This window comes from Stenella coeruleoalba (assembly GCF_951394435.1).
Source record: "Stenella coeruleoalba genome assembly, chromosome: 8".
NCBI lineage: Eukaryota > Metazoa > Chordata > Mammalia > Artiodactyla > Delphinidae > Stenella > Stenella coeruleoalba.
This window is the reverse complement of record NC_137154.1, coordinates 7,947,699-7,969,015: the sequence shown is the minus strand read 5'-3', so window position 1 is coordinate 7,969,015 and position 21,317 is coordinate 7,947,699. Positions and strand designations below refer to the sequence as shown.

Genomic DNA, 21,317 nt, shown 5'->3' with positions numbered 1-21,317 from the left:
AGATCCGAGTTGTAAAGAAATGGGTAAGAGCAGAGAGGAGATGAGTTCCAGGACCTGCCAGGGCCCTGCTGTTCAGACAGTGGGGGAGGGAGTGCTGGCACCAGCTGCTGGCTGGGGGATGGGCATGGAAGTGAGGAACAAAAGATGGGGATGCAGGAGGTGCCCCACCTTGATTTCCCAGAGCTTGGTCCCAACCCTACCTCGGCCAATTACAGGTTGCCCCAGGGGATCCCCCACCCCTTTGTCCCCTGGGGTCTCCTCCCTCATGAGTGCAGAGCCCAAGGGCCAGGCTGTCCCTCGGGGCGGGGAGCTGAGGGCCCTTCCCACCTGGTAGTGGGCCTGGAAGATGCTGGGAGATTAGAGTGGAGCCTGTCCGAAGAGGTGAGCCGGCTGATGTCCAAGTTGGGGCCGTGCCGCTGGCCACGCTGGCTGGCCAACAGGGCAGAACCAGGGCCCCGGTCTGAGACTCCAGGCCTGACCCAACGGCGACCCCTCCCGGGCTCCTCTGCCACTCATCTCCCGGGACCGGCCAGGACTGGGGGGCTGGGCAGCCGCAGGTAAGGGTCTGCGGAGAGCTGCGCCGGAGGCGAGGGCGAGGCACAGCAGAGGGAAGCGCGGCGCTGGAGGGGTTAAATGAGGGAGGAGGGGGGCTTCTGGCGGCGGGAGGGGGTCCCAGCACCGGCGGCCGCCCGCTCCGCCCCTGCCGCTGCCGCCGCCTCCGCGGCCCAGCCGGCAGGCACCGGCGAGGCCGTGCCGGAGCCCGGGCCGCAGCCGCAGCCGCAGCCGCAGCGGGGCAGACAGTGAGTGTGGGGCGGAGAGGGCGGGCGCGCTGGCGCGGAGAGGGAGTGCGGGGCGGCGAAGGGCGCCGGCCGGGCTCCGGGGCTGGGGCGCGCAGGGGGCGACCGGCCGGCAGAGGCGCCCACCTCCCCGTTCGTGGGCGCCTCTGGGAGTTCTGCGGCCGCGCATCCAGCCGCCGCCCGTCACGCTCCGAGGCGTCGGCGTGAAGACGCGGGGAGGCCGTGGGAGCGAGTGGCGGGGGTGCGGTGTCTGGGCAGTGGGCGCTGCGCGGTGGCCCCAAGGTCTGGGTATGTGTGTATGTGAGTGTGTGCACACAAGTGTGTGGGCCTCTGGGGGCCTTGGCCCGGCGCGCGCGGCCCTGAGCGTCCGGTGTGCCCGAGAGGCCGGGGAGTGTGCAGGTGGAGTGTGTGTGTGCGTGCAGCCCGGGCAGAGGCGCCGCCTGGAGCCGCAGGGTGGAGCGTGGGCGCGCGGGTCTTTGTGCCCGCGTGTGTGAGCGAGGGCGCCGCCCCCCTCTGTCCCGGGGGCTGACAGCTGTCCAGGGGATGCTGCACTGGTCCGGCCCTGGTCGCCCCCACCGCGCTGCTTCCCGGAACCCAGTACCCTCCCTTCCCCTCCGCCCTGCCTCGCCTCTGCGCAGCGATCCGGACCCGCCCCAGGGTTCCTCGAAAGCCCAGCGGGGCGCTGGAGGACCCTGGAGGCTCCCCGCCCGGTCCATCGCGTCTAGAAGAGGAGCGAGGAGAGTTAGGGGGGGAGGGAGAAACCGCGAAGATGCTGCCGCAGCCTCAGCGGACGAGCCGGGACCCGCCACCCCCGTCCCCGCCCTGCACAGTCCTCTGTGCCCCCTCAGCCTCCAGCTGGAAGGCGGGTTCCCCAGGCCCCCTCCACGCCCCCAGCATTTCCTCGCTCGTCCTGCCTCTCCCTCGGCAGGCTCGGTCTCTCTTTCCCCCTTCCACTCTCCTTCCCGGTGCCCTCTTATCTTCTCACACCCTGGAGTCCCTGGACAGGGGCTGAGGGCCGGGCAGTGGAGGTAAGGGGGAGGACAGCGGTGGGGGGACTGGGTGTGTCCTGGTACCAAGTGTCCGGCCAGAGGGATGTGAGGAGAAGACGTCTGTGGGTAGTAGGGCTGGGGGCTCCAAGACCATTGGGTGTGTAGGGGTTGGAGGAGGGTGTAGGGGTGTCAGGTCAGGTTATTGATCCCAGCATCCCTGGTTCTGCCCACAGTGACTGCAGCTCCCCAGGAGCCCCCTGCCCGGCCTCCCCAGACGGGCCGTGGAATTGGCCGGGCCTCTGGGCGCGCCATGCGCAGCACCACGCTACTGGCACTGTTGGCTGTGGTCCTGCTCTACTTGGTGTCCGGTGCCCTGGTGTTCCAGGCCCTGGAACAGCCCCATGAGCAGCAGGCCCAAAGGGAGCTGGGGGAGGTCCGAGAGAAGTTCCTGAGGGCCCATCCATGTGTGAGCGACCAGGACCTGGGGCTCTTCATCAAGGTGCGTGGGTGGGGGAGAGCTCCTTCAGCAGTCACCCGTGACCCCCTGACACTAGCTGCATGCCACTGGGACCCTGTGCTGGAGAGCTGCTTCCAGACCCGCACCCCTGAAGGCAGGGTGCCGCTGGGGGGTGCAGGGCAGAGGCTGGGATCCAGGTCTCTGTGTTTTCAATATGGCGGCCAGGGCGGCATTTGTTTTCCTTGCTGTGCCTGGTATTGGGTTATCTTCCTAAAATGGCTCCTTCCGTGTGTGATAGTGGTTGAATGAAGGAACGCATGAAGGAAGAAATGAATACATGGCTGTAGCAGATGAGATATGTTACATTTTCTCAGGTCTAACTCACTGGTTTAGGGTTGCCAGATGAAGTCTGGAACACTCAGTTAAATGTAAATTTCAGCTAAAGAATGAATACTTTTAAAATATAAATATATCCCGTGCAGTATTTTTATTTGCTAAATCTGGCAACCCTACACTAGTTCCTATGCTTCTTTGAAGTCACAGATGCCTCAGAGAAACCCAAGAACACTGTGAACACTTCCCCACCCGCTACCTCCAGAAAAGTGCACATATAAACATGTACTGATGATCTCGGAGGATTTCAGGATCCCCCAAGCTGGTCCATGCCATCATGGATGCCAGGTTGAGCACACCTTCCCACCAGGACACCTGCTTATGATGCGGAGGCTAGAGGGAGGGCGAGTCAGGGATGGGTCAACTTTGGACCAATGACTAAAGAAAGTGTGGGTTGCAGCCTTCTGGGCTACTGTCAGGCAAGCACCTCTGCTGCACTGTCTCTGATTTCTGAGCCACTGTCATATTAAAAAAAAATAAAGTAACATTTAACTTTAATACATTCATGTTTATTATTTTATTGAAAGGCACCCCTATTTCCTGCCCCTTCTTTTGGAGGGAGGAGCCATCAACATGGAGCCTCGGTGTTCCAGCTGATTCCCAAGGTGGCAGGACCTGGAGCAGAGATGAGGATGGGGTGGGTCCAGGACACAGGCAGCTTGACATTGTCTCTGACACCTCCAGAATGCCCAGCAAAGCTCCGAGAGGCCTGGGTAGGAGAGGGCCTGGCCAGACCACAGGGCAGGAGGAGGGAGGGAATCTGACCTATTTTATCTTCACAAAGGAATTCCTTTTTTCCTGGATTAAAAAAAAAAAAAAAAAAAGACGACGACGAAGAAGAAGAAGAAAAGGAAGGGCAGAACCAAGCAAGGAGGGCAACAGCTGCTTTATTTCTCTTCCATAAATAGTCATGCAGCAATTATGCACCTACTGTGTGCTAGGTGCTGTGCTGTACACCATAGGGTGAGCAGGGAAATTGATATTGGGGTGGAACAGATGCAGGCTCTACCCTAGAGGATGTTACATCTAGGTGAAGGGACAAATCCATGGAAAGTTCGCTGTAGGATCTAGTAGAACAGGAGCTTTCATTACTTCCTTCTTTGTTAAATGCCTGTTGTATGCTGGGCCCTGGGCTAGGTGCTGGGGGCAAGGAGGGAGATGCCAGCTGCCTTTGGGAAGAGCTGGTAATTGAAATGAAGCAGGTGAGATGGGTAGAATTTAGGGATGTGTGATTGGGTTGAAAGAGACTCCCAGGCAGAGGAACAGCATGGGCAAAGGCGTGGAGGCTGGAAAGCTCGGAGTGTTTTGCAGTTCTTGGATTTAACAGATGCCTAGTCATTTGAAGCAAAAATTAGAACACACAGAATGACAAAGGATTTTTTTCCCCTAAGTAGTGAATTTATTGGAAAAGTGTTGCAGAATAAAATTAAACCACTTTTAATCATACCTTTCACTTCTTGGCTGTATTAAACAATTATTTCAGGAAATGGAATCATCTCAGAAAATCGGGGGAAAAGGTCACTGTAACTTGAATTCCAAAATGGGGGTCCCAGGAGTGAAGACTGGGGAAAGGGAGGGTGGGACCAGACTGAGAAGGGGCTTACAGGCTGGGCTGGGGAGTTTGGACTCTACTCTGCAGATAGCAGGGAACCACGGAGATTCTGGGCCGTCACTTTAGGAAGATTAATTTGGAATGTGTCTTGCTAATGAGGTCTTGCAGTCAGAGAGAAAGAAGGTGGTTTCTGACCTCCCTCACACCACTTGTGTCTTAGCTCTGTGCTCCTTGGGGAAGGGCCCCTCTGCACCCCCTCCTCTATATGCTCTGACCTCCGTCACTTAGGGCAGGCACTCTCAAAACACAGACTCCGCCTCCGAGGGAGAGGCAGACTGGTTGGCAAGAGGGGCAGACACATGGCCATTTCATTAATTTAATCATGTTTATTGATCACCTACTATGTAGCACAGGGTTTGGTTTGGACTTCAGCAGGGTGGGCAGGGGTTTGTGTATCCATGACCCTCCTAAAACTGGATGCAAAATATATTGGTATGTGAACCTTCCTGGAGGGAGGGTCCCTAACTTTCATCAGATTTTCGAAGGCAAGGGACTCAAACTCAGCTTCCAAAGGGGCGGTGGGACTGGTGGGGTCTGTGGAAAGCTGGAACTCACTGGGCATGATCTCTACATGGGGACTAATTTCACAAACACACAGTGCTTGCTTTGATGTGAGTGCTTTAACTTTTCACAATAACTCTACGAGGTAGGTACTATTATCACCATCCCCAAATGATAGATGCAGAAATTGATGCTCAACTTCACCTAGCACCAAGATTTGAACCCAGGCAGTCTGGTCCCAGAGTCTGTGCTCCTGACCACTGTAAAACTGGAAATCTGTTATATGAAATTAAGGGGCCGATAATTCAAATGTCTCTAAAACAATGTGTTGGTCAAACAAAATTGGGCTCTCCAGTTTGCAATGTCTGCTGTAAGGGATTGCCTTCAGGGAGACCAGAGGGCAGGGGAGAGGTGGGAGGGGTAAGGAGGGAAACACCTTGGAGACTGGATGGCCAGGGGGTTGGCTAGGACGGGAGGGAAGGACTGAGGTTCCTCCTTCTGCATCTTGTCCTGCAGGAGGTGGCTGATGCCCTGGGAGGGGGTGCAAACCCTGACACCAACTCAACCAGGAACAGCAACCACTCAGCCTGGGACCTGGGCAGCGCCTTCTTTTTCTCAGGCACCATCATCACCACCATCGGTGGGGGAGGGGACTGGTCATGGGAGGGGGCACGGGGTGGCTGGGCTTTCTCACAGGCGAAGGCGCAGGGGGAGGTAGGGGGGTGCCAGGCAACCCCTAGAGCTGCTGCACGACCCCTCTGCCCAGGCTATGGCAACGCGGCCCTGCGCACAGATGCTGGCCGCCTCTTCTGCATCTTTTATGCACTGGTGGGGATCCCGCTGTTCGGGATACTGCTGGCAGGGGTCGGGGACCGGCTGGGCTCCTCCCTACGCCGCGGCATTGGTCACATCGAAGCCATCTTCCTGGTGAGCTGCTCCACACCCTGCGCGCCCTTGCGTTGGGCTCGGGATACACTTCCCTACATACCCACCCGGCACGTGAGCGGGGGGCGCCTGAATCGCGCGAACCTCGGACACGGGCTCCCAGAAGAGGGTTGTGGGGTGTGAGAGTTGGAGGTTTTGGTGACTCCTCGGCCCTGCCTACTGCCCTCCCTGCAGAAGTGGCAGGTGCCACCAGAACTGGTGCGAATTCTATCGGCGGTGCTCTTTCTGCTGATCGGCTGCCTGCTCTTCGTTCTCACGCCCACGTTCGTTTTCTGCTATGTGGAGGGCTGGAGCAAGCTGGAGGCCATCTACTTCGTCGTGGTGACGCTCACCACGGTGGGCTTCGGGGACTATGTGGCCGGTGAGGCCACTTTCTTGGGTTGCACTTCCCTACCCATTTTATTCCTGCCCAGGGGCTCTGCAATCTTGCCTCTCCCTCCAGGTTCCACAGGGCGCTTGTGCGCTCACACGTGCTTGCTCCAATCCCTACATCCACTCACTGAATGCACCCTCACATTTTTCCAGGGATGCACCAACACCTCATGCCCACTTACACCCCACGCGTGCTCACACATATTAAGTGACCCCTTCACACGTGCCACATTCTTGTACACGTGCACCCCTCACACATGCTCACATTCTTGCACGTGAGCACCCCACTTACTCTTCTCTTGCACACCTTCAAGTCACTCCCACTCATCTTCTTGCATCCATTCGCGCACTCTAGCTCACACCCACTGTCCTGGGGAGGGCGGATCCTCTCAACGAGTTGGGAAGAGGGGCAGTGAACCAGAGACTCACAGGCTCAAGGCGTGTCTCACAATCAACTTCTTTCTGCCCTCCCCGTGGCGTCCCAGGAGCCAGCCCCAACCAGAACTCTGCAGCCTACCAGCCGCTGGTGTGGTTCTGGATCCTACTCGGCCTGGCCTACTTCGCTTCAGTGCTCACCACCATCGGGAACTGGCTGCGAGTAGTGTCCCGCCGCACTCGGGCAGAGGTAGGCGCCCCTGCGTCGACACCGCGCCTGCGCCCTGGCGCTGCTGCGCTGCTCACCAGCAGCAGGTTGACTAGTCTGCCTCCCTTCCAGAGTGTGGGCTCCCCAAGGCAGGGACTGAGGGAGCCCCAGTGCGCACCGGCCGGGAACAAAGCGATAAACTCTGACAGGTTTGCAGGTGACTCCATCTCTACTCTCATGGATAAGGTTACCAGATTTAGCAAATAAAGATAAAGGAAGCCCGGTTGATGTGAATTTTGGATAAGTTGCAAATAATATTTGAGTATAAATGTCCCAAATATTGCATGGGACATACTTACACTAAAATTTTATTTGTTGTTGTATTTTTATTTATTGTTCTAAATATTTTGTAGCCCCACTCCTTGCTCCCGGCCGTGGAGAGGGGGGAGGCGCAAAGGTCTCTGGGGGCACGGGAGGGAGAGCTGAAATAAAGTCTGGTCGGTCCTTTCTTCTGGAGAAAAGGGCACTTCCGCGCAGATGGAGGAGGGGAGAGCATGTGGCTGGGTGATGAGCTTTTCCCTCCTCCGGCCTTTTCCCACTCCTGAGGCAGGAAGACGAGGCGGAAAAGAGGGGCAATGCCTGACTGGTGAAGGGGCAGGCTCCCGGGGTTGCGGAGACGGTCGAGGAGCCCTGGTCGAGGACTGCCTTTCCTCCCCGCGCAGATGGGCGGCCTCACGGCGCAGGCTGCCAGCTGGACCGGCACGGTGACCGCGCGGGTGACCCAGCGAGTCGGGCCCACGGCACCACCGCCGCCGGAGAAGGAGCGGCCACCCCTGCTTCCGCCGCCGTGCCCAGCGCAGCCCGCCAGCAGACCCCTATCCCCTGCGGCCCCGGAGAAGACCGAGCCACCCTCTCCGCCCACGCCGCCCACCCCGCCCACGGCCTCCGCGCTGGACTACCCCAGCGAGAATCTGGCCTTCATCGACGAGTCCTCGGACACGCAGAGCGAGCGCGGCTGCGCACTGCCCCGCGCTCCACGGGGCAGCCGCCGCCCCCTCAACACCCCCAGGAAGCCCGCGCGGCCCCGCGGCCCGGGGCGCCCCCGGGACAAAGGCGTGCCCGCGTAGGGGCAAGACCCCTGCGCGGGCCTCTCCAAGGGCTCCGTTCTTGCTCTCTCCCCGGCATGCTCTGCTTGTTTAACCAAAGAGCCCTCTCTCGACCGACCTGGCTGAAACCTGGGGAGGAGGCTACGGCTTGCTTGTCTGCCACTCTCTGCTCCTGGCCCCCTCCTCACTTCATCCATTTCCAGAACCCCAAGGCTTTCTGTCTCGTTGTCCGTCTGGGCCTGTCCCTCACAACATCTCACGACTGTGCCTCAAAGCCTGCATCAATAAACGAAAACAGTCTGCATCGCTGCGGGCGTGGAGCTCCGGGGACGCGAGAGGGTGTGCGAGTGCTTGCGTCGTCGGGCCACCTCCGGGGCAAGTCAGGCCCCCCCCCACGACCCCCAGGCCGAACCCTCCCCCCCCCCACCACCCGAACCATCGGTCAAGGCGTGGCACTCTTGTCTGTGCTTGGACCGGTGTCTCTGCCTGGAGGTTAAGGATAGGGTCTGGCATGGGGATCTGCCAAGATGGGCGGTGCGTCCATCCTCAGTACAGCTATGGGGGCAGGGATGGGGAGACATAACGGCATCTAGTGTGGAGGGCTGTAGCTTGAACCTTCCCCGCGCGAGACCCCCATCGCCATTCTGGACGGGACCCTGCCCCTCCCCCTTCCTGGAGCGTGACCCCCTCCGCCTCGCCCCGAGGCCTTTGGCGACTGGGTCCGTTGGGGCGGAGCCATGGAGGAAAAGCCTTTCAAAGTAAGAACTCTTCCTGGTCCTCCTCACCCTGTCAGCCCCCAGACTCATCCTAGGTCCACCCTGGGCCCCTCCCTGGCTATCCTCTCACTCAGCCCTGGCTCAGGGCAGCTCCCAACCATCACCCCCTCCCCATCCCCACCCCGGCAACTGAGTCTCGGCCCTGGATGGGCTCAGGATCCTCCCCCACCCCCAGCCTGCTCTTCCTTTCCTCCCCAATTCCCCACGACCCTTGGCTTCCCTCGGTGTATGTGGCCCACAGGCGTTGGCCAAGTCTTCGGGCCACCGTGGCTCAGGCAAGTCGAGCCCGCACGACATTCGGAATCTGTGCACCACGGCCACGCAGTCGCAGCCGAAGCTGAATGTACCGCTGCCTACTGTCCGTGAGGACTCGGAACTGGAGGGCAGCAGCGTAGGCAGCACGACTTGCTGGTCTTACAACCAGAAGGCTGGCCACGACTCGGACGGTGGCTGGGAAGAATCGGATGACGGAGAGGACAAGGACAGCTTCAAGCCAGAGGAGCTGGACGAGCACGCCTTGATGGAGCTGGAGATGCGCCGCGGCAGCTCCCTGGGAGGCCCTTTAGAGGAGGACGATTCCAAGACCGACGACGGTCAGTGTGGCTTCAATGGGCTGTGGGCGCCCACAGGGCAGGGGGATGGCCAGGGCCTCAGTTTCTATTGCTGTAAAATGGGGGAAAACTGTGGGACCCAAGTTTCTAGGATTCCCTGGAAGGGGCGCCAACGCTAATCTTCCACGCTTTAAATCAACCAGACCTTCTAGGAATGCCCCCTACCGGGCAGGCGTCGTACAAAGTCCTGGGGTCATAGAGACGAGCAGGAAAATGAGCAAAGGCAGCGCGGTAGGACCTGTGTTTTTAATGGAATCACCCGGATAGTTGAAAGGAGGGAGTTAATGCCTTTTCTGTGGATTTGCGCTGCTTGAGGAGGTGCCTGTCTTTCATTCATTAAGTCATTGGTTACAATTTTTAAGTATTTACTTCCTACTTTGCGCTGTGCGCTGATTGGGACATGCCTCCCTTTCTCCTCACCACCTCTGCTCTCCAGCCCTTCATCAGGGAATTGGAACATATAACAATATAACAACTGCCATTTGTTGAGCACTTGCTGTTGTGCCAGGCACTGGGCTTCCCTGGCATGATCGCCTTTAAACTTCACAACCTCCATATGGCGCCATTCTTATTATCCCATTGTACAGATGAAGAACTTGAGGGTCAGAAAGTCAGTCACTGGCCTTAAGTCTCACAAAGTGGGGCAGTCATAACTGGAACCTCGGAGGGTGGGACAACAAAGCCCAGGCTTTAAACCAGTGTCCCATCCTGTTTCCCACTAAAGTGGCACCTGGAGCTGGTCTCTGAAGGCCCCCCACCCCCACCCCGGCCAACATGCCTACCCATACATCCCCTCTGCTCCGGGGAAGTCTCAGCAGTCTGCAGATGACTGATCCCTTTTTTCTCTTCTCCCAGAAAAGTCTTCTTCAGTGTCATCGCTCAATATCTCGAAGCACACACCCCATCGAGCCTACTGGGTGGAGCAGCAGAGCAGGGTTGGAGGCACCCAAGGAGACTGGGGAGTTTAGTGGGGGGTGGGGGATGGGCAAGTTGGGGGTTTCAGGGGTGAGAGGGTGGGGGGGCTTTGCAGGGTGGAGGGGCAGGCAGGTCGGTTGAGGGTCTTGGGCCTGGAGGGGGCAGGTGGGGCATTTCAGCTGTGGGCAGAGCTGGGGTCCCTTGTACATCTGAGTCTCTTGCTGCCTCTCCAGCTGCCCCTGCCCCTGACTGAACTCATGGAGAATGAAGCCCTGGAAATCCTCACCAAAGCCCTCCGGAGTGAGCCTCCCCACTCCCCATCCCCCCAGCTCCCACAAGAGACTTGGGGGATTTGGTAGGGCTTCGGCCTGTGGGAGTGGGGTTTCAGGATGTGTCTGCCCTGTCAGATTCCCTTACCACCCACAAATATTCCAGAAGCCCCATGAAAAGTAAAAAGTTAGGAGACTGGGCACAGGGAGACCCAATGGGGACAGCATGGGGTGACCGTCAAGGGCCTGGGCTCTAGCCTCAGTGCAGCCCCTCTCAACCTGATGTAGGTTTTCTAAGGCTATTTCTTCACTTGCCCATTGGGGATGACAGCCTTTCTGTGGCCTTGGCCCCTCCCTGGTTGCTGTGAGGAGCCTTTGGACAGTGGATTATTTGAGTAAACTTCCTTTGATTTGCCCTGCTTAGTTTATGAATGTGGGGGTGGGGTGGGGAGGGCTAATGGCTGAGACTGGGTGGTCGAAGCGGTGTCCCAAAAGCTGCCTGCTCCCAGTGCCCTAATTCAAGACGTTCTTCTCTAAACTTGCCTTCCTCATCCATCCTCCACTCCAACACCCCCATCCTACTCTGAATCCCCCATCTGTTTGGAGCACAGGTCTATGACTTGACCATTCGAAACAAACAAAACAGGCAGGTCCCAGTACCCTGGAGATCCAAAGTTCCCCAAAGAACAAAGACCAGCTCCTGGGGGAGGCCATGCCCCTGCTCACTGCCCTGAGTTGGGTTCTGCCCTCCAGGTTACCGATCGGAGATCGGCCGGGACCACTTCCTGACCAAGCAGCTGCAGCGATACATCGAGGGGCTCAAGAGGCGCCGGAACAAGAGGCTGCAAGTCATGGTGATCTGAGAGCACCGCCTCGGGCTCGAGTGACCGCCCGACTCCAGCCCTGGTCCCAGATCCAAGCCCGACCCTGTCCATGTGGATTTTGAGCCTTAGAGAAATAAAAGAGTCTTCTGTACATGGTCCGTGAGTCAATGCGTAGCTGCCCGCGTGAGGCGGACGCACGTGGCTCCGCCTTTCCCTGTGACCTTCACTCGGTCACCGCAGTGACCTTGAGCGTTCTCGGTTCGGGCCCTATCGGCTCCGCCTTCCCGGGACTCGAAATCCAGGACTTCTTGCATGCATTAGGTCTGCTTCTCCCACTCCGGGTTCAGCAGCTTTGTGGGGATATTGGGTGAGAGGTCCAAGTGCCCCGATTGTGTTATCCTGGGGGAAGGCGGAAAAGGGAAAGGGACAGCACCTCCTATCTAATTTGGGCGTGCTAGGCTCCGCCCCTCATGCATATGCAGACACCCTATCCCCCCCCACGCGCGCTGGTCCCGCCCTCTAATCTACATATGTATATCATCTCCCGGACCCTCAGAGGCGGCCGCTGAACTACCTCTCCCATTTCCCTTGCGCACAGAGCACCCCGCCTCCTTCTTTACGTAAGAACGCTCCTGGCCCCACCCCCTCCCGTAGCCTCTCCGCGTCTCCTCTGGCCACGCCCTCTCAGCGGCCGCATACGCAAGCAAGTACGCCGCTGCGGCTCGGCGGCGGCTGGGCGAGGCCTTCATGAAGGCCGGCCCGCTGGCTTCGCCGGCTCCGCCCTGACACGTCCCGGAGCGCAGGCGCTGCTCGGCCCACTTGCCTGATTAGCATAGGGCGCTGGGCCACGCCCCCTGCTTTGCATGCGCACGGCCAGCCCCGCCCCCGCTGTCAGCTGGAGGAAGCGGAGTAGGAAGCGGCCGCGATGTCCTTTTGTGTCCTACAAGCCGCCGGCGGCGCCGCCGAGTGAGGGGACGCGGCGCGGCGGGGCGGCGCGGCCCGAGGAGGCGGCGGAGGAGGGGCCGCCCGCGGCCCCAGGCTCACCCCGGCGCTCCGGGCCGCTCGGCCCCCATGCCTGCCCGCCCGCCCTGCCGGGGCCCCAGGTCCGGGGGCGGAGGGGAGCGCCGCTGGAGGGTGGGCGGGCGGTGCGCCGGGGCCATGTGCGAGCGGGGCAGGGAGGCGGGCGGGGGGCGGGCTCCAGGCGGGGTCCGGCCTGGGTCACGGTCGGGACCCGGTCGAAAGCCAGACAGGGTCAGGGTCTGGGCGGGATATGGCGTCCAGGTCTTAGGGCGCCGGCCTGAGACCAGAATCGGGCTTGGGCTTCGGATCTAGTCCCAGGGCAGGGTTCAGTCCGGCACCTGGAGCATGCCGAAGTCCCAGGGGAGGGCCGGGCTGGAAGATGGGAAGGGTTTTCTGTCGGGGAAGGGGCTTTGAAGACCACGTGGGGGCGCTCGAAGGGGCCTAGGGCCACCCTCCTCTCTGGGTCAAAGGTCATCGCACTGGCAGGGGAGAACTTCCTCCTCCTTGGCGCTCCCCCATTACTTCCTGATAACCTGATAGAGGTCCCCCGCGGGCGGAGGGGGAGGGGAGGCGCAGCAACTTTAGGCAACTTCCCGTAGGTGTGCGCAGGTTGGGGGGGGCGGGGCGCCCCGTGGTGGAGGACTCTGCGGCAGCAGGAGTGTAAGAGCGAATGTGCTGGAGGGGGTGCAAGGAGGTGGAGCCACGCCCGCTGGTGTGCCTGGGGCTGGAGGTGGCGATGTGTCAGGTGTGAGAGGCTCTGAATGTGTTTCCACGAGGGACTATGCCTGTGTGTGTGTGTGTGTGTGTGTGTGTGTGTGTGAGAGTGTGGGGGCATGGTGAGAGTGTAAGAGTGTGTGAGCCAGAGTGTGATTATGAGCCTTGGGTGTGACTGTTATGGGGTGTGCACTTCAGGAGGAGTGTGCGAAGGCAAACGGGAGCATGAGTGAGTGCTGGGGTTTGGGAAAGGACATGTGTGAGCGTGAAACTGCCCAGGAGAGTGATTGTGTGTGAGCGTGTGTGTGCAGGTGAGGACACCTGAGGACCCAGGTGAGTGGGAGTGTGAGGGTGTAAACACACGCACGCGTGTGTGAGCACATCAACTACCCTTGGGTTTGTGTGCCTCAGTTTAGTTTCTCTCTTGAATGGAGGATACCCAGGTGTGGGGGAGATCACTGAGCTCTCTAACATCTGGAGAAAATTTGAGAGGTATCTCACTCCTGGCTGGGGATTCCAGACGGGGTTGAAGGTTGCTTGGGCACTTAGGTTACCCTATTCCTTGGCCTGGGTGGGAGTAGGGGGTTTCCAAGCCTTCTGCAGTTTCCCAAGTGGGAGACCGGCTGTCAGTTACTGGCTCTGGAGACTCTGTTTCCATGGCAACAGTCGCGGGCGGGGGGGGGGGGGTGTGTGGCTCTTCATGGGCAGCCTTCCTTGGACTCTGTCCCCCCCACCCTCTTGCTGAGCCTGGAAGCCTGGCCCCAGGCCTGGGGTTGGGCAACCAGGGTGACAGGGTGTCTCCATCCCCCATCCCAGGGCCTCCCTGTGACCTGACGGGTCTCTTCCCGCAGGTGACCAGCGCCATGTCCAGCCAGGTGGTGGGCATTGAGCCTCTCTACATCAAGGCAGAGCCAGCCAGTCCTGACAGCCCAAAGGGTTCCTCGGAGACTGAGACTGAGCCCCCCGTGGCCCTGGCCCCTGGCCCAGCTCCCACCCGCTGCCTCCCAGGCCACAAGGAGGAGGAGGATGGGGAGGGGGCTGGGCCTGGCGAGCAGGGTGGTGGGAAGCTGGTGCTCAGCTCCCTGCCCAAACGCCTCTGCCTGGTCTGTGGGGACGTGGCCTCCGGCTACCACTATGGTGTGGCATCCTGTGAGGCCTGCAAAGCCTTCTTCAAGAGGACCATCCAGGGTGAGCCCCCACCCCGCTCCTGTGCCCTTTGCCCTCTGGGCCTGGCGCTCCCCAGTTGGTGCACTGCTGGGTGGCAGTAGGCCCCCAGGCTGCCGTGGTACCACTTGGGGTTGGCAGCCTGGAGTTCCCAGGCCCTCCTACCTCCCAGGAACGTCCTTTCCCTTAAACGTTAAATAAAGCCACCAGGATGTGTTGATGGATTGGATGCGGGGTGTGAGAGTGGGACTCAAGATGCCTCCTAAGTTTCTGGGTACTCTAGGCCCAGCACCTTCCACAGCGGCTCTGACGAATTCAAAGCAGCCTCTGCTTGCTCCTAAACTTTACTCTTGCTTCCAGCAGCTGCTGGCCTCTCACCAGCAGAGAACATGCCCCCTTTTGTGCTGATTTCCCCGAAGCAGCATGAGCACAAGGCAGGTTTTTACGGGTAACTGAGAGTGGCTACGTCATACTTCAGCACCTAACTTTAAAAAGACTATTAGGCATCCCTGCCAGTAGTACTCACTGAATTTTTCTCACTCAGGAGAGCATATCAAAATACGAGTGAGCAAGATGGTGATGTAATAAGCATTATTTGGGATGTGCCCTTTACTTATATTTTTATATAAACCATTGGTTACTTGGGGGTTATAACATGTAGCCTTTCTGAGAACATTTCTTGAGTGCCAGGCACTGTGTCCTGTTACGTTTATGCTCTCAGTTACCCACACAGCAATCTCTAAGGTGCCAGCACTATTATAACTGAAGCCCAGAGAGGTTTTCAAAACTTTGTTCAGGTCCCACAGGTAGAAAAATGGCAGAAACAAGATATGAACTTGGGTCGATTGAGGTCCAGAGCTAAGCTCGTAAAGGCCAGACTGTTGCCTCTGCTTATTACTAATTGAACTTTGGACAGATGCCTCACGACTGATTGTGACATTCTAGCAAGTTTTGACTTGGCTGAGACCCGCTGGTCTGAAAGCTCCGTGCTCCCTTCTGGCCCTGAAGACCTGAGCCAACAGGTCCAGGTCCGGGTCCAGGTGTCTCCTACCCACCCTGGAATGCTTCGTTCTCTGTTGACAAATATTTATCGAGCACTAGCCATAAATAGTGATCATTTATTGAGCATTTAGGTGCTGTGAGCCGTGTTAAATGTCTTACCTTGATTTTCCCATTTAGTTCTCACAACTAACCTTTGTAAGAAGTAGTTTTTTTATAAAGTTTTATATTTATTTATTTAATTTATTTATTTTTGGCTGCATTGGGTCTTCGTTGCTGCATCCGGGCTTTCTCTAGTTGCGGCGAGCGGGGACTACTCTTCATTGCGGTGGCTTCTCTTGTTGCGAAGCACGGGCTCTAGGCGCGCAGGCTTCGGCGTTTGTGGCGTGTGAGCTCAGTAGTTGTGGCTCGTGGGCTCTAGAGCCCAGGCTCAGTATTTGTGGCGCACGGGCTTAGCTGCTCCGCTGCGTGTGGGATCTTCCTGGACCAGGGCTTGAACCCGTGTCCCCTGCATTGGCAGGCAGATTCTTAACCACTGCACCACCGGGGAAGCCCAGAAGTAGTTTTTTTTTTTTTTTTTTTTTTTTTTTTGCGGTACGCGGGCCTCTCACTGTTGTGGCCTCTCCCGTTGCGGAGCACAGGCTCCGGACGCGCAGGCTCAGCGGCCAAGGCTCACGGGCCCAGCCGCTCTGCGGCATGTGGGATCTTCCCGGACCGGGGCACGAACCCGCGTCCCCTGCATCGGCAGGCGGACTCTCAACCACTGCGCCACCAGGGAAGCCCCAGAAGTAGTTTTTAATCATCCCAGTTTTACAGATGGGAAAACTGAGGGTTCGAGGGCTTAGGTGTGGGACTTGCGCAAGGTCACACCATTGGTAAGTGGCAGCCTCCAGGATCCTTGCTCTTCACAAACTTGTGCTCTGCTGTCCTGGCCACTGTTCCCGGTGTGGGGGCATAGCTGGGACTAAGGCAGGATCGCTCCTGTCCTCAAGCAGTTTACATTCCAGCAGAGGGGAGAGAGAGAGAAAACAGTGAACTGCACACAGTTGTTACAGTACAGCTGCGGTGACTGCTGGAGGGCGAGGAGCAGGGTGTGTGCCAGGGAACCTGGCTGGGTCTGGGACTCGAGTGCCTCCCTGAAGAGGTGTCTTGAGCTGAAGAAGCCCAGGTAGGGTGTAGGAGGAAGCAGGCTGTGAGGAGAAATGCACCACTGGACCGCTTAGGGAACTCCCTGTCTTAGGTTTAATAGGATGTCTCTGTGTTGACAGTAACCTAAGGAGGCAAAGACAGAGCAGGAGGGGAGGTGACAGTGACTCTGGTCAAGGGTAGAAACAGTTGCCAGGGGCAGAAGAGGGGCGCTTCTGGACATAGTAGGAGGTGAAGCCCACCAGGATCTGTCAGTGGGTTGGGTTTGGGGTGTGAGAGAGGAATTAAAAATGTCTCCTAGATTTCTGCTTGAGCAGCTGGACAAATGGGGTTGCAGGTTTTGGAGGGGTAGGTTGGGGGCTCCATCTAGAACTGCATAAGTTTGTAGTGTCTTCCAGGCGCGCAGGAGGAGGCAGTGGGATACGTCTAGAGTTCAGGCTGGTCTAGGCCAGAGACGGAGATTTGAAAGCCCATGACTTGGTGAGCTCACCATTTGAGTGAGTCAGTGGAGACAGGTCGGAGGGGTCTTCAATGGAAGGAGCGTGGGCCGATGCACAGAAACCACAAGGTGGCAATGAGGTGGGAGGAAAGCCGGGAGTGTGGTTTCCTAGAAGCAAAAGAAGAAAAGTGTTTCTAGGAGGGATCAATGGCATTAGATGCTCCATTGGGCCAAATGACATAAGGATGAGAATTGACCGCTTGATGTAGCAATGTGGAGGCCACTGTGGCCCTTGATGAGAGCAGCACAGCCCAGAAACGTGACTTGACAAGAAGCTTGGGCCAGGTGCAGCCCGACTCCTCTGGCCCCAGCCCCTCCCTTGCCCAGGCCGGGGCCCCTAGCCCAGTGGCCTGTCCCTTCAGTGCTCGGGCTTCCCTGCCCCATTCACAGCACTCCTGCTCTCCCCAGACCTGTGCTTACCTGGGGTGAGTCAGGGGACTCCTGTCCGCTGGGCCTCCTCTGGGCCCTGGGAGGCCGCCACTGGAGCCCTGCCTCTTCCTGGCAGGGAGCATCGAGTACAGCTGTCCAGCCTCCAACGAGTGCGAGATCACCAAGCGGAGACGCAAGGCCTGCCAGGCCTGTCGCTTCACCAAGTGCCTGCGGGTGGGCATGCTCAAGGAGGGTGAGCACTGGCGGGGGCCTGGGCAAGGCGTGGGGGCTGGGTGCAGGGGGTTGGGCTGGGCAAGGCCTGGGAAGTTCCTGGCGGACTGGGCTGGGCAGGTGGGCTCTGGAGAGCAGGCCAGCCCCAGCCCCGTGGACACAGCCCTGTCCTACAATTCAAGGGGTACGTCTGGACCGTGTCCGGGGTGGGCGACAGAAGTACAAGCGGCGGCCAGAGGTGGACCCGCTGCCCTTCCCAGGCCCCTTCCCTGCTGGACCTCTGGCAGTAGGTGGAGGCCCTCGGAAGACAGGTGAGAGCACAGTGGGGTCTTTGGGGGCTCTGGGGTTGGGGTGGAGCTCGGACATGGGAGACCTGTCTGACGTCATTCACCCGGGATAGTAGTCATCTTGGGCACTGGGACCCAAATCTTCCCTTCATCTATTCGTTTACTCATTTCCCCCAAGAAGTATTTACGAAAATATCCTTTTCTATGTCAAGCCTCGAGCAGTACAGCTGGGAGCAGGGAGTTTTCTGACACTCAGAACCTGTCCACAAACAGACGCTTTCCCTGGGAGATAGTGTAGCCCTTCCCGGAGAGAGGTGTCAGCCTGGCTGGCCAGTGGCTATTGAGGAAGGCCACGGGGGGACTGACTCTGGGAAGATGCTTGACCCTGAAGTGCTGGCAAGGTGATGAATTTGAGTGCCACTTTCAACTGTCGCTGCAGCCCCGGTGAATGCACTGGTGTCCCACCTCCTGGTGGTTGAGCCTGAGAAGCTGTATGCCATGCCCGACCCAGCGGGCCCTGATGGACACCTCCCAGCCGTGGCTACCCTCTGTGACCTCTTTGACCGAGAGATCGTGGTCACCATCAGCTGGGCCAAGAGCATCCCAGGTAGAGGGCCCGGGCGATGTGGGGCTTCCCGGGGTGGGCGGGGCCATGCCTGCTCTGGTGCCTTGCTCAGCCAGCTCTGCCCCCCACTGCCCTCCAGGTTTCTCGTCACTGTCGCTGTCTGACCAGATGTCAGTTCTGCAGAGCGTGTGGATGGAGGTCCTGGTGTTGGGTGTGGCCCAGCGGTCGCTTCCACTGCAGGATGAGCTGGCCTTCGCCGAGGACCTGGTCCTGGATGAAGAGGGGGCTCGAGCAGCTGGCCTGGGGGAGCTGGGGGCTGCCCTGTTGCAGCTGGTGCGGCGACTGCAGGCCCTGCGGCTGGAACGCGAGGAATACGTTCTGCTGAAGGCCCTGGCCCTCGCCAATTCAGGTGAGTCTGGGGCAAGTACTGACAGGTCTCTTTGTAAGGCCCTCTGGTTTTTAACTCTGATGGTGGCACAGTCCCATTTTGCAGACAAGGAAAACTGTAGCTTAGGTGAAGAAAGAACAGTGACTTCCTGAAAGTCACAAAGCCGGGCAAGGACAGGTCCAGGGACTGCATGCAGGATTTTGAACCCTGGTGTCCATACTTTTGTGGAAAGGTGAACCATTTAGCGAGAGAGAAGGTGATGGGGACAGGAGGTGGCCATGGCTGGGGGAGAAGGGGCGGGCCTTGGCTGATGGGCGGAGCAGTGGGTGGTGCTTCAGCAAATCCTTGTCTGGCTCCTGGTTGGGACCCGTCCAGCGGTGCCCAGGCAGATGTGGTTCTGCCCTTTCTGGAGACGGCCCACGTCAACAGCTCTCTCACCTTTCCTTGCAGACTCTGTGCACATTGAAGATGCTGAGGCTGTGGAGCAGCTTCGAGAAGCTCTACACGAGGCCCTGCTGGAGTATGAAGCTGGCCGGGCAGGCCCCGGAGGGGGTGCTGAGCGGAGGCGGGCAGGCAGGCTGCTGCTTACACTACCGCTCCTTCGCCAGACGGCAGGCAAAGTGCTGGCCCATTTCTATGGGGTGAAGCTGGAGGGCAAGGTGCCCATGCACAAGCTGTTCCTGGAGATGCTTGAGGCCATGATGGACTGAGGCGAGGGCTGGGCACAGGTGGGGGTGCTGGCAGGACCCGCCCAGCACGGGGTCAGCCCCAAGGGGGCAGAGCTGGGGTCTGGGCAGTGCCACAGCCTGCTGGCAGGGCCAGGGCAACACCATCAGCCGGAGCAGGCCCTATGCCCTCCCCTCCCCCCAGGGGGTGTCAGAAGCTGGGAACGTGCATGCCCAGGCTCTGGGCACAGTGCTGCCCCTCGCAAGCCATAACGTGCCCCCAGGGTGTAGGGGGCCTTGCGGAAGCCATAGGGGGCTGTAGGGGACGTGTGTGTGTGTGCGTGTGTGTGTGCGTGTGTGTGTGCGTGTGTATGTGGGGTGGGGGGGGGCAGAAGCCTGATCTCAGGGAGGGAAGGGAGTGGAGGCCACAGGCTCCCAGTGGGTGATGCTTTTGCTGCTGCTTAATCCGACTCCCTCTCCAGAACAGAGAGGGATTTGGAGAGCAAAGGCCCCTGCTCCCTTCGCTCCTTTCCTCATCATTTGCATTGGGCATTACTGCCCCCCCCCTTGAAGCAATAACTCCAAGCAGGCTCCAGCCCCTGGGCCCCTGGGGCGGCCAGGGCGCCCACATCAGCTCCCACCCAGCCTCCTCACGGGGTAGGGAGAGCACTGTCTCTATGCCCTGCAGAGCAATAACACTATATTTATTTTTGGGTTTGGCCAGGGAGGCGCAGGGACATGGGGCAAGCCAGGGCCCAGAGCCCTTGGCTGTACAGAGACTCTATTTTAATGTATATTTGCTGCAAAGAGAAACCGCTTTTGGTTTTGAACCTTTAATGAGAAAAAAAATATAATACCGAGCTCAAGAACACCGTGTGTTTGGTGTGTCACTGGACCAAGGGTTGGGGATACACAGGATAGAAGTAGCAAACAGGATATACGTAAACAAAGATACACGCGCTCACAAAATGAAAAACGGGCCTGGCACGCTTTTAAGTCTCAGTTTCCTCATCACTCAGCAGCATGTTGGGGATCCCACGGCTGATGGGGAACAGACGTCCCGACTCTGGGCATTGCAGGGTGCCCTCCAACACATCCACCTGCAGGAAGAGGGGAAGAGAGCTGAGCACTGACAGCCTCCAGGTGTGGGTGTATGGCCAGGAAGCAAGTAATGGGCTGGTTCTCACCTCCAGCAGAACGTGGTGCATCTTTCTCAGAAATCTCTCGTCATGCTCATATCCCTGAATCGGCTCTTTGGGCACCTCGACCAGATGCAACTGTGGGCAAGAGACCCAAATCATCTCTGGGTATCCCCGTCACTCGCCCTGAGGCCAGGCTCCCTGGCCTGGTGTAAAGGACTGCGGTGAGACCACCCCCCCCCCCCCAAGGTGTGCACGGGAGAAAACGAGGGTCCTCACGGTGTCCGCAGCCTCCAGAAGCGCCGCCCACTCCACTTTGGGTATCATACGAGCTACGAAGTCGGGGTTGAACTCCACAGGGCTGATGCGGACCTCGGTGGCCTGCGCGTTGGAGAGATTTAGTTAGGCAGGGACCAGATCTTGGTTCTCCTACCCCTGCCCCCAGGAGAGGGGCCCGAGATCTCCCCCGGCCGGTACCTGGAGGCGCAGGGGGAAGCCACGGGGCCCCACCCCCCGCACATGCGAACTCAGCAGGTTGTGGGTGAGCAGCTTCATCTCGACGCTACGCGCTCTCGCAAAGACGGAACCGGAAGGAGGGCGGAGTCCCCTGGCGTCATTTCCGGGGCTGCTCCGCTCTATCCTATTGGACAGCTGGCAGGAGCGGAACCGGCGAACTTGCTAGAACTTCCCGTGCTTGCCGGAACGGAGGTCGGATGGGATCAAACGCTGCTCCCGGAAGCGTTTTGGCAGGAGATTGCTACGGCGCAGGCCCAGTGGTTTTGGCTGAGACAAACCTCAAATTGCTACAAGTCGTGTACAACGCAAATATGTAAAACAGCTGCAATGCAGGGGCCTTCGTGGAATGCAAAATAAATATGCTTTACTCCTACACAGGCGCCTGACACCATCGTTCCTCGCCCCTTCGGTTAAGGAACGGAAATACTGCCCCAGTCCGTAAATTATGCCAACCAAAACAGCAGC

The 21,317-nt window shown here is 58.8% G+C and overlaps 4 protein-coding genes across 5 annotated transcripts; 3 read left to right on the top strand and 1 right to left on the bottom strand.

Moving 5' to 3' along the window:
- Nucleotides 1–1,395: 1,395 nt before the first annotated feature.
- Nucleotides 1,396–7,860, top strand: KCNK4 (potassium two pore domain channel subfamily K member 4). Its single transcript, XM_079929863.1, has 6 exons — nt 1,396–2,285; nt 5,266–5,389; nt 5,516–5,676; nt 5,869–6,055; nt 6,552–6,691; nt 7,372–7,860. The coding sequence occupies exons 1-6, from the start codon at nt 2,097–2,099 to the stop codon at nt 7,774–7,776; spliced, it is 1,206 nt and encodes a 401-aa protein (XP_079785989.1). The 5' UTR covers nt 1,396–2,096; the 3' UTR covers nt 7,777–7,860.
- Nucleotides 7,861–8,492: 632 nt separating this feature from the next.
- CATSPERZ (catsper channel auxiliary subunit zeta) lies at nt 8,493–11,425 on the top strand (the record flags this gene model as incomplete). Its single annotated transcript, XM_079929521.1, has 5 exons — nt 8,493–8,513; nt 8,773–9,124; nt 9,998–10,077; nt 10,291–10,357; nt 11,080–11,425. 5 exons carry the CDS (start codon nt 8,493–8,495, stop codon nt 11,187–11,189), a joined length of 630 nt encoding a protein of 209 aa, XP_079785647.1. The 3' UTR covers nt 11,190–11,425.
- A 625-nt stretch (nt 11,426–12,050) lies between these two features.
- On the top strand, nt 12,051–20,066 carry ESRRA (estrogen related receptor alpha). Of its 2 annotated transcripts, XM_079929344.1 has the most exons (7): nt 12,051–12,253; nt 13,736–14,072; nt 17,198–17,314; nt 17,475–17,603; nt 18,019–18,186; nt 18,284–18,553; nt 18,983–20,066. In XM_079929344.1, exons 2-7 carry the CDS (start codon nt 13,748–13,750, stop codon nt 19,240–19,242), a joined length of 1,269 nt encoding a protein of 422 aa, XP_079785470.1. In that variant the 5' UTR covers nt 12,051–12,253; nt 13,736–13,747; the 3' UTR covers nt 19,243–20,066. The 2 variants fall into 2 exon arrangements, with proteins under 2 accessions (XP_079785470.1, XP_079785471.1); XM_079929345.1 differs by lacking the exon at nt 13,736–14,072 and having other exon boundaries at nt 12,125–12,253.
- On the bottom strand, nt 20,009–20,963 carry TRMT112 (tRNA methyltransferase activator subunit 11-2). Its single transcript, XM_079929346.1, has 4 exons — nt 20,814–20,963; nt 20,616–20,717; nt 20,385–20,474; nt 20,009–20,297 (listed from the first exon to the last, which is right to left on the bottom strand). The coding sequence occupies exons 1-4, from the start codon at nt 20,889–20,891 to the stop codon at nt 20,190–20,192; spliced, it is 378 nt and encodes a 125-aa protein (XP_079785472.1). The 5' UTR covers nt 20,892–20,963; the 3' UTR covers nt 20,009–20,189.
- Nucleotides 20,964–21,317: the final 354 nt, after the last annotated feature.